General features: G+C 41.0%; 2 protein-coding genes across 8 annotated transcripts in view; one reads left to right on the forward strand and one right to left on the reverse strand.

The window, feature by feature from the left end:
* Positions 1–7: 7 nt before the first annotated feature.
* On the reverse strand, positions 8–1,819 carry LOC125769304 (tryptase delta-like). The gene is made up of 3 exons (XM_049437975.1): positions 909–1,819; positions 447–843; positions 8–377 (listed from the first exon to the last, which is right to left on the reverse strand). Exons 1-3 carry the CDS (start codon positions 1,175–1,177, stop codon positions 198–200), a joined length of 846 nt encoding a protein of 281 aa, XP_049293932.1. The 5' UTR covers positions 1,178–1,819; the 3' UTR covers positions 8–197.
* A 91-nt stretch (positions 1,820–1,910) lies between these two features.
* Positions 1,911–12,338, forward strand: part of LOC125769268 (prominin-like protein) — a 47,357-nt gene continuing 36,929 nt past the window's right edge. For 5 of the 7 annotated variants that reach the window (XR_007419042.1, XM_049437918.1, XM_049437917.1 and 2 more), the window contains exon 1: positions 2,025–2,801. The gene's annotated coding sequence lies outside the window, so the exon portion shown is untranslated. The other 2 variants (XM_049437915.1, XM_049437913.1) reach the window with 2 other exon arrangements.

Raw genomic sequence — 12,338 nt, forward strand, 5'->3', positions numbered from 1 at the left:
ATCAGCCATAAAAATAAATTTGTACGCATTTGTTGCCATTTCGTTCAATTTATTGCCAAAATCGGATAAGATAAAGGATTAACGGGGGGCTTACGTACGGGGATTAGGCAATGACGTACGGCAATACCTCCCCCACGTAGACGGGTTTCCGAAGGGTTGTGAGCGATATTTACGCTGTGGGTAGGACGATGATGGGTTTACGATCTGATTACAGCGTCCGAGTTACCGTCAATCCAGTTAAGATAATTGCTAAGACGCACATGCACTGCAGAACGGCCACGATCACAACCAAACAGTCCGCTGTAGTGGAACGAATGCATTCCGATCACGATCGCTTCACCGGCTTCCGTTATCGTTACGGGACCTCCATCATCACCCTGTAGAGGCATAGAAGCGTAATATTGTTAGACGGTACAGTTTTCCCGCAAACCTCCCTGAATACTTACATTGCAAGGACCTCCAATATCTCCGGAGGTGCAGATATGATCATCACGAATGAAGCTATGGGACAATCCACACACAGTGTTACTGATCACAGGCGTCCGGATAGAATGAAGGTTCGGAATCGGAATGGGTTCGTTGTCACGATTTCCCGAATTTCCCCAGCCACTGATCGTCGTTCCGAATCCGTTGAAGGAATTGCCCATATGCGACCAGCGTGGGAGGTTAGCTACCTGAATGTAATCATTCAGCGGAGTAGGACGATCCATTGTCAGAATGGCTATATCATCCCGATTCAGCAACGAGCTGTAGTTGGGATGGATTAGTATGTTTGCCACACCGATAAACTGTTCGATGCGTGTCATATCGCTAGCGCCTAGAAGTACCGTCAGTGTTGGTTGACTGTAAAATTGGAGGGAATCTTGAAAAAAAAAAATTTCTAATCTGAATGTGGATAAAAGCATTACCTCGATACACAACTAGCGGTCGTGAGGACGTGCGTTGGAGAGATCAAAATGCCGGCACAGAACGAATGGGCCGATGAGCCGGAAATTAAAATTCCAACGATGAACGGAACGGCCCTCGGATCGGTTAGTTCGCCACCGGTAATACGGGAATTGGGATGCGCATTCTGTGACACATCGCCGATGGCCAACGCACCACCGGCAATAAAAACACAAAGCACTAGCAACTTGAACATGGTCGGTTCAGCGTTCATTCGGGACTGGGCAAACATTCGGATATAGATTTATTTTCGAGCGTCTGGTTACATTGCATGGTGCGATAAGGAGATGTGAAGTTATCGTTTGATAAGGTGTTTTATTGGAATCCAAAATTGGTTGTTTAGTCTATGCATTTCAGATTGATTCCCTTCTTTTTGCGTTCTGTTTTGGGAAATTCAGCAATAAATACAGCAATTTATTCGGGACATTTTGATAATTAAATACATTTTTGGCTGTTGATGCTTGTTCTCAAATTTCATTTTTATTTTTCATTATCTTTTAATAGGTTAAAATTTAATGATAAAAACATGCTAAGGCAGATAAATAATTTGAAATAAAAATGCGAAAAACGTGCTTGAATAAACTTTCAAACTGATTGACAAACGGTCGGATAAACTGCTCGAGCTCGATTATCCGTGCTGCATGAAGGGTGCATTCTACTGTAGGGGTGAAAGATATTGGAATTTAATGCTGTGTGAGTAATATTGCTCTTTGTTAATTAATGTTTTATGTAAAAAATTTAAAGAAAGTTTCAGCTAATAATGAAACACATACGATTATAAATCATTTGAGAATGATAAATTTAATGTTCTAACTATTTTATACTTTTTTTCTAGCATTCGGAAAAAGTAAACCACTCTCTCTCTCACACTCTCTTCATTGCAACTGTAGTGTTGTTTGTGTTGCGCATGGATGGAAATACAACCGTACGCGCGTACGGCACGGTTAGGCGGATGCTCGTGTAGGTGTGTGCAAACGCCGCTCACAGTCATTCGAGCAGCCACAGCGAACGGACGTGCGTGCGGTGCGTTCGTGCCTCGCTCCGAATGTTTTGCTTAGCACAGTAAGATTTAGGTATGCAAAGCAGCTAATTAAACTGTATCGAATAGAAATCAGTTCGCTTAAAACGAAAAGATTTGAGAGAAAATCTTCCACCGTAGGACTGCCTTTGTCCACGGGTGTTTGGTGTTTTCAGGGTGGCTGTATGGCCATCGTCTGTCTGTGGTGGGCTATTTGTGTGCATGGTGGCCGGTGAGTGTACGATGGTGTAGTGAACATGGTTTAACAGTTTTCTTTACGATTAGAATTCGACAGGAAAAGCAGCGATAACACACCCCTGAGATTTTTTTGTGTCTAAATTCTGTCTGCGCTGTGTTGTTGTTAGTGGTGGTGGCGGTCGTGTGACAAGTGCGGTGGGTGGTGTATGCGTGTGCGTCTGTTGGCAAAGTGTTTGATTGATCCTCCCGTGGCCAGGCAGTGTGAAAAGTTGAATGAAAAATGCATCCATAAGTGCAGGCGTGTAAAAAAGCATAATCTGCATTAGGTGAATATGTGAAGTGCGTTTCTAGCTTTTTCACTGGAGGAGGTCAATCCATTCTTTTGGGCTTCTTTGTTTAGTGTGTGCAGAGTTGCGAGAGCGAGCGAAAAGCTGTGTAAAGATACGGAGCAAAAGAGAGAGAGGAAGTGATTGAGCGAGCAGCGCACAAATACGCCGCAAGAGAGCAGCGAGTGTGTGTGTGTGCGCAAGAGAAGAAGAGCAAGTGAGAGAGCGAGAGAGAGAGAGAAGGGCGATACATGTCTCTACGAAACAGAAAATAAACGAGCAGAGGAAAAAAGCAAACAGCAGCCAACGACCGCGTGAGTTCTATATTTTTCTTCTTAAATTAAATGCAGAAAAAAACCCAGAAAACTCATGTAAAGATTAAAGTTTCCGCATTTCTCGTACAATTTCGTCAACATTTTTTTTTATCTCTGTACGTTGTTTTCCATCGCATACACAACATGCGCATTTTGGTGACTGCATACAGCAAGAGTAGGCAGTAGCACGCACAAATTTGGGCCAGGTAGTGTTTTCTTTTCTTCTTCTTGTGTCCCTTTTCGCTGGTGCGTTTATGCTGTCCTCTCTTACTCATACTTGTTTACCTGGCCCAGCATTGGCCCGCAGCATAAATATCGCGTTGGAACCGGTTTATGGGAGAATGGGAAAGTAGCGAACCACACAATAACATTACAAAAACGCACCGAACATGTCGCCGTTCTTGAAGAGACCAGTGTTTTCCACGTCACGAAATGAATTACAATAACAGATCGTAGGTTTTTTTTCTACCCCTATTTTATTTCATTCCATGATGGGTTTTTTGTGATTTTTGATTGCTAGACATAAAATCCTTAAAGTTGTCCAATGTGAAGCTATTTAGGAATTGTTTTCCTAAACCCTTTTTTCGTTCGATATTTTTGTTAAGTTTAAGTATTTTTTATAATACTTTATTTTGCTCATTGATCTTATTTTATGTGACTTTTTTTTTAAATATTTCGTTTTATTTTAAATTAGTTTTATTCAACGTTTTCTTATTAAATTCTTTAATAGTGTTTGTTTTTTTTCCTTTTTTAGAAAATTATTTTGTCATACGTAATACTACTTAAACGATGTTGGTTTATCGTTCTTTTTTATCGAATTCTGATAAGGTTCGAATGTAGAATACACAACTACACTGAGAAAAACCAATTTAATTTCGTCTAAACATTGTAAGTCATTACAACTTTAAATAAGAAACTAGTACCCATTTTTTCCTTTCTCGGAATTGCCTTTGAAATGTGTAAACCCTAATGCAACTGAATCTTTCATTGCTCAATATCCATCTTTTTTACACCAATAAACTTGAACAATCTTTTGCACAGTAATAAATTGATCCTACAAATTATTGATTGCCAATTGTTATTCTAACAGCAAAGTTCGATTTTTCTACTCCCCAAAAAAAAACTCGCCTTGAAACCTTGAACCAACAAAGTGTAATACGAATCCGTCCTCCCAATACCGATGGATCTTCTTCCGCTGATCGGTTAATTGGTATCAAATTTACGATTTTATTGAGCAAAGCGTGTGCCGATGCTCATGGGACTGTAGTTTATATAGTTCAATAAACTTATGCCCGAACAAGCAGGAAGTTCGGGGTTTTAGGTTCTTGATTTCACAACATTAAGGCCACAACATCCACTGCAAAGAGGCGAAAGACTGAAAAATACAAAAATTCATTTCATTCGAAGTTAATTTTGGAAGCTCGCTCTATTGTCATGACTCACGAGCATACGGAACATTGCCAATGTTTGACATGAGTGTGAAGTTTTCATAGCGGAAGTATAAATTACGGATTATTCTTGATGGCGCAGCAGTGCGAAACACTGCTTGGAAGCGTTTGTCTGGGGAAGATGATTATTCATTTGATTGGATCAATTACTGTAGTAATTGTGGTGCCGTTTTATTATTCTAGCAAAACGTATTGAACTCATTTCAATTTGACTTATCATTCTTCCTGCTCGAACTGTTATTTATTCACATTAATTTTTAATACAAATAATATAAATATTTACTATTTTCAAATATAACTTCAGTTTCTTTAAACGAAACAGAACGCATTTTTAGTATCATCAAATGGCGATTGGCATGAAATCTTAAGTTCCGAGTATTGCCATCGAAAAACTCTCATTGGTGTGAAAACGTGTTGAACCCTTCAAAAATTTAACAAGCAGATGAACAACGTTTTGAATTTTTAATGTATCGCTTTCGGGAGGAGTGTTGAAGCAAAAAAAGGATAAAATTGAGCAGATTGTGAAATTGGAACTTCAACACGTTTGAGATTGGTTGTTGACTTATCAACATAATTAACAAACAAAACAAGATGAAGAATTTTTCGATAAGTGTGTTCCAATTTACTGTATCTATGTAGAGAAAGGTTTATTCTGCAAATTCATTATTTCTCTTAAGTTATAATCCTTAATTATATTTGTGAATATCCATCTTTTAAATTATTAGTGAATGTCCACGATCGCATACTTAGTGCTTAGTAACTAATGAAGAATGAGCTTTTCACCCATTTAGTTAGCTCATTGAAAGGTTTTCCCCTAAAAGTCACGTAAAAGCTAGTGTGATTCAAAATATTAAAACTGATACTGCTAAACGGGGTGCGGTTTTTTATGCTTCAATTTTCCTTGATAAGTCCCCATGGAGTTATTGAAATTCGGGGTCTTACTACACTCCGGGAGCACAACAAAACAAAGGACGAGGACTGGAAATGGAGACTGTTAATAGCACACAAACCACCCGAACAGCATTGTAGAACTTGTGTTGACCTGGTTTTTTGGTGTTCTCCCGTCCAGCAGTACGTCTGTTGAATGAGATGTGCTGAAGGACATAGGTTTTTTTATATTATTTTTGGAGGGGTATGCCCTGAAGGTCGTCTGTAAGATGCTTTTTTGGTATGCATTTCTATGCTGGTTTCTTTGTTTGAAAGAATGAACGAGAAAACTACACCAAACAGAAGCACCAAATTTGATGATGCTTATGATCCTGGTCATGGCACCATAAAGTTCCACGCGATAAAATCGATTGAAGGAGTTTCGCATTTCTTATGAATTTTACGAAAGGAATTTACTGGGTTGCCTTTTTTATTTTTTTGGTTCAATAAACAGGTGTTTGTAATGTATTTTATTGTACAAAAAAAACTGTTTGTCTCGATAAAGATATAAGCATAAGATTAATCTGTCCACAGTTACATATCATCTTTCAATTTTCTCAAATTAAATTTAGTAAGAAAAAATAATACCAAATCAGAAAAGTGTTTCTGTGTGTGACTCGTGCTATTTCATGGTGTTTCATTTCCCGTTGCTGGCGATTATTATTATTATCCAAAGATCCGTTGATCATTTTCATGCGATTATATCAACACACGCCAATGTGAGCTGCTCGTTTGGCACCATGGAACGATCGTGAACCGGAAAGCATTTACTCGCCACCCATTCCCCAACCTCCACGAAAAAGCACAACCACAGGAAGGCTCGCTGATGATCTCCAGCCAGGCGGAAACTGGCCGTGTTGGAGGTTATGTTGCGCACACCATTGTTTGTCTAGTGGTGCTTTTTGTTTTTCAACTACCCCTTACCCGGGCCGGCCAACAGTCCCATCAGAATTGCCTCTCCGGTCCGGGGTTGATACTCATTTCGAAAGGTTGATTTAGAACCCCGCACTACTTGGGATGGGGATTGGGTTGTTTGGAAATGCGCTCGTGTGCCACGTTCGCCCCGATGTCTTCCGGGGTGTGAAACGCGCCACGGACAAGAACGTACGTTCCGGGTTGGTGTTTGGTAGTCTGTTTGGAAAATTTCGTTCTTTTCCGGGCTTTACGTGAATGGTCCACGATGTGGACATGTGATCGAGGGAAGTCGTGTGATAACGTGGCACCGTGCTGACGGTGCTAAGAGCAGCAAAAAGGGAAATTGTAAATAACGTTACACTTGTCATGGAGCTTTCCTGCTGCCCGGTTGTGGACGGTGTCGAGATGTCGAGGTGCAACACTATTTGTTGGAAGAGACCCTGCTTAAACATCAAGGTGTACATAAACGCGCGTGTATTGTTTACTGGCACTGGAAAAGGTAAAGTTTTAGAGGGTTTTTTTTCACTCCCCGAAGTGTGTGGAAAGGGTGACAATTTTTTTGTTATTTGACAAACAGTTGGACACGAGTTTGAATTTTAAGCATTCTTCCACGACACTGGTATTGCAATACGTTTCCAGAGAGATGTTTTGTGTGTTTGTTTGAACTAAACTGAAAAATTGGAAAACATTGTTCAATTGCACCTAATCCACTGCACGTTCATTTTCTCGTTGATATAATAATGTTTAACAATATCATCTTTAGGGGGGAAAAACTTAAACAGTAGGGGAGAATTGTTACACTCCAATAAGCAAATACATGGACAAAAGAAAAAAGGAAAACCTTCATCTCATTTGCTACTAAAAATGGTAAATTTTTGCAGACAAGGTAAGTGAAGATGATGTGTATACGGGTTTTCCTTCTTTTCTTTGTTCGTTCATAGTTCATGGCACGGCCTGTTGATTTTTAAGGATAATTGGCCGCTCACACTAAACATTAAAGTTGTGATGTAATTTTGCTCCACAAAAAACACGACTTACACGAACGCCACAAAACTCAGAACACGCAGCACTATTAGGCCGTAAACGCATCAAGAATGCGCCGTTTCAGCGGTTTTAGTTTTTTGCGCTTCTTCTGTGGCCATCCATCAATTAGTGCCATTAGCATAAAACCGTTGCTTTTAGTGAGTGTGTGTGTGTATGGGTGGATGTATGTTTTTTCTGTTGTTGTTTTACTTTTATATTCGTATCATTTTCGATGCTACGATGAACTTGAGCATGAACAGGTTAATGTGTGGCGCAAGTGCGTGTGCGTGCGTGTGGCGGTTTAACATTCGGCCACAATCATTCGCTTACGGTTTCATTATTTGCAGTCCATGGCGATGGTCAATCCAGTTCGGGGTGGTATTGGGCTTGACCGTGGCATTGGGGAACTTGATGGTGCCAAACTTGCTTTTTTTGTGCAGCCCTGGTTGATGATATTGTGACCGGTTTCGAGGTAAACGCGGATGAAAAGAGCTCACTAAAATTGGAAGCTTTTAAGGACAGTTCCATGGTTTTTCGGACAGTTTGTCGTGCATCATAAAAATTTTAAATTTGGAATGCAAACAGTTTATTTTGTTTTTCGCTTGTCTTGTTCCTGATTTTCCTGATTTTGAAGCCCAGGATCTCTGGAATATTTGGAAAAATATCAAACAAATTTTCCTACAAACAAAGAACTCCAAAAAGTAAACTTATCTCTTTATATAGATATAAAACCCTTTTGTAGGTTAGTTCCCAGAAATTCTCGAAGACCTGAGACTTGACTTGATAAGAAATTTTCATCAGGTTTTCTTTACTAAATTTACTAAGACTTGTTGGGACCTTATTTCTGTAGACTGATTCCTCATAGATTTATAGATAACACACTGACAATTTGGAAATCACAAATTGCTGTATCAACTTCAAACGTTTGCCATTTTGTCATAATTCGAAAAATTTTAAAACCCAGTACAATATGTAATAGATTTACTTAGTAATAGTACCTTCTTTCAAAATATGTTCAAGTTCTTGAATTTTGACTATTTTTGAAGAAATGCCAGAGAGTACAGTAAACTTGATTTTCCTTCGAATCGATCAAAACTCCAGACAAAATAGCGTTGTTGTGTTGTGGATGTGCCTTCAAAGCATGTGTGACCATAATTCTTACGGGACGCTTAACCTGGAACTTGGAGATTTTCTAAGCCATCTCAGTAACATTCACACTCCCCGTAGAAAGAGACACATCAAAAGATAAAAAACTAATATTCCCATCAGTTCGGTGCCAAGCTTGGCAGAGGGAGGTTTCAAGCATCGGGCTAAACCGCTTTCCTTCACAGCCAGGGCAAAAGTGTGCCAACTAAGCAGCTGAGAACGTGTGCACACCTTACTACTCTACACCGTCCCGGTCCCGGAATGGACGCCATCTTGTTCGACACTCGACACTAATCGTCCGGCCACTTTCAAGCTGAACTCTTCAAACTTCTTCTCGGCACTTGTCCCTGTGTGTGTGCGCGCACACACAGACGGAAGTATGTCACTGGGAGACCCCTGGAGTGTGGAGACAGCTCGGCGAAAGGTTTTTTTTGGTATGTTTTGGTATTAGGCCCTACAAAAACCCTACAGACTATGGCTTCTTAAGCACGGAATGCACAAAACGGTACCTTTCTTTTCCCAGCTGAGAAGATGCGCTTTGGTGCTGTTGGATGTTTACATTTATACTAAGTTATGGGAGATGCTATAATGAACTTTGAATTAACGAATAACAAAGAAGAACTAGAATAAGAACAAAATTTAGAGAGAATAAACCAGTCCGAGTAGAGCAATCATTGAAACCACACGCGTCCCTAACAAGCACCCTTTAGAGCTACGAACATTGGTCCTTCGAACCGGATCGCTGGATTAGGGACAGGGCTTACAGTTGAAAATATATCATTGCCAACAGTTAGAAGTGATTACACTGTGGGATAATAAGTGAATTCTTATTAACCATACTTTCTGCGCACTTGTAAGAGTACTAGTGATGCGTCGGTATACGCATTCGTGTGCAGCAAAGGAACTTTGAACGTGTAAAAGGTTCATTTCTTAAAGTGGTTGTGCTGCGTGTGAAACATTAATACGAGAGCGAGCGATCTCTAACCCGATGATCACTGATAAGTGATTGGACGTATTAGTGTGAAGCGAAGTGAATTGATTCGCAGACACTTTTGGCGATTTGTGAGGTCAACGGCATCGTGGTTGATTGGCTCAGACTGTGCGCGTCAGGTGCAATGTGTGTGTAACGTTTACGCGTAGTGCGTGTTGAGACTGTATAGAAACGATACTGCCATATCAGTGCAGCCATTTCGGTATCGTAGAAGCGCGTCACATGGTTACAGTGTGGGTAATAAGTTTATGCGTACTTTCAATACCCGAATTAAATCCATCGTTTATCGGAGACAAACTAGTGGCTTTAAGCTCATTATAAGTTCTGGTGATTAAAGGAACGATAGTGTCGGACCGGAATAATTTAATTCACCAATATGCCTACCACGGACCAGCCGACTGGTTCCACAGCGTCCACTGGGGATAAGGTAGTGGTTCAACCTGCCCCCATAACGGATCGACAGTTTCGCAGGTTGAAGAGAATTTACAGTGACTGTTTGCGTAGTATCGATCAATTTAAAGAATTTGTGGATGATTACAATGCAGAAAGGCACAGCGTGCAAGTACAAGTGCAATTGGAGCAGCTGGAGGACCTGAGAAGCGAGTTCATTAGTGCGCGAAGACAATTACTGCATGAAGACGATTGTGATGAAGATGCCTTAGTGGAGGAATATAAACAATTTAATAAAACCTTTATCGAAGTAAAGGGATTTCTTAAGAGTAACTTGCATCCGGAAGCTATAATGATGCCAGCAGCTAGTAGCACAATATTGCAAACATCTACGTATCGCCCTAAAGTACGGCTACCGGAAATAAATTTGCCTTCGTTCGATGGTGACGTCACAAAATGGCTAACCTTTAAGGACCGTTTCACATCCATGGTTCATGAGGTGGTTGAACTTTCAGACGTAACCAAGCTGCAATATTTGTTAACAGCCTTGAAGGGAGACGCAGCTACTTTATACGATCACACTCAACTCATAGCTGAGAATTACGATATTACGTGGAAATCATTACACGAACGCTATGATGATTCCAAGCGTATAAAAAGGGAACATTTTAAGGCATTATATCAGTTGGAACCAATGAATGGATCGTCGGTCGAAGAATTATCGCGTTTAGTGAACGAGACAAAGAGATTAGTGAGAGGCATGGAACGAACAAGTGAACCGGTAAAGCATTGGGACACACCGTTAACGTCGCTCGTGATTTATAAGTTTGATCCTAAAACGCTTCTAGCATGGGAGCAACACTCGGCTGACCAAGAAGCTGATTCGTATAAGGAATTAATGATTTTTTGTGAGAAGCAAATCAAGATCCTTAATAGTTGTACTATGCGAAACAAAACGTCAATTGATACTAAACCAGCAAAAACAGTCAGTGGTGTGCGAAATCAAATTCCTCGGTCGAAGAAAGACAATGCAACATCGTTAGCGTGTTCCGTTCAAACGACGAACCCATCAGTAATTGTGTGCCCGGTGTGCAAGGCTGATCATGTGTTATCAAAGTGTAGTTCCTTTTCAACTATGGACCGTTCGCAGCGACAAGAACAGGTTAAGGAACATAGGCTGTGTTTTAACTGTCTGAGGAGTGGTCACAGTATTAGGTTTTGTCGATCGCATTCGAGGTGTGAACATTGTAAAAGAAGACACCATTCGTTACTGTGTGATAAGAATGCATCTGCTGTCAGTGGAACGCAAGTCGTCCCCATTAGTGCAACATTACAGGACGGCAGTAAGCAGGAAAGGAAAATGATTTGGTTATCTACGGCACAAGTGTTGGTGTCGAACTGGAATGGTGAACCTGTGCCGGCGCGAGCGTTATTGGATATGGGCGCTCAATCTAACTTCATAACCGAACGTTTAGCTCAACAGTTAAAGTTGCGGAAGACGCGAGTACAGAAACCTCTGTTTGGAGTAGGAACGGTGGCCTTGACCTCAAGCAGTACAGTTACAACTACGGTCAAATCAGTAAACTCCTCACATGCGGCCACATTAGAGTTCCTCGTGCTAACAAGTGTCACCGCAGACTTTCCTCCAAGGTCAATAGATGTACAGCAATGGAACATACCATCAGGGTTTGTATTGGCTGATCCAGGTTTTAATAAACGTGAGAAGATTGATCTACTCCTTGGTGCAGAGATATTTGCTGAGCTGTTGGAGCAAGGACAACTAAGTTTAGCGCCGAACCTTCCAAGGTTATTGAAAACCAAGCTTGGGTGGATTGTAAGTGGAAAAATGATTACGAACCCCGAAGACACGAACCAATATGATCTTGCCTGCTGTAGCGTGATGGAAGAACGCTTTAACAACTCGATGGATCGTCTCGTATCGCTCGAAAATTTGCCAGAAGAAAGGATTCCGTCAGAAGATGACATCGCATGTATGAAACATTATGAGGAGACAACTCGGCGTAGTAGAGATGGCAGGTACATTGTAACTCTTCCTAAATTACCACAGTTTTCAACATTGCTTGGTGAGTCACGGGAGATTGCCTTGAGACGGTTTTTGGCAATAGAGCGAAGAATGAGAAGAGAAAAGGAACTTAACGATGCTTATAAGGAGTTCATGCAGGAATATATAAGCTTGGGCCATATGTCCTGTATAGGCACATACTCGGAGTTCGAGGGGAAGAGTTCGGAGGTGGCATATTATCTTCCACATCACGCTGTGTGGAAGGCTGGAAGTTCAACGACGAGATGCAGGGTAGTCTTCGATGCATCTTGCAAGACGAGCTCAGGGCGATCGCTGAACGATGTCCTGATCACCGGACCTCAGATACAAGAAAACATCATATGCATACAGTTGAGGTTCCGGATGAAGAAGATTGCTGTGGTGGCGGATGTGGCGAAAATGTACCGGCAGGTGCTAGTAGATGACAACGATAAGGCATTGCAGAGAATCCTGTGGAGAGATCATTCTGGAGAACAGCTAAGAGTGTACGAGCTTAAAACCGTGACGTATGGCACAGCATGTGCACCTTTCCTAGCTGTACGTACGCTACAGCGTATTTTTGAAGACCACGGAAGCAAGTACCCAAAGGCGTTAGCATGCAAAAGGGATTTTTACGTTGATGATTTGTTGTCAGG

Source organism: Anopheles funestus, chromosome 3RL (genome assembly GCF_943734845.2).
Source record: "Anopheles funestus chromosome 3RL, idAnoFuneDA-416_04, whole genome shotgun sequence".
Taxonomy (NCBI): domain Eukaryota; kingdom Metazoa; phylum Arthropoda; class Insecta; order Diptera; family Culicidae; genus Anopheles; species Anopheles funestus.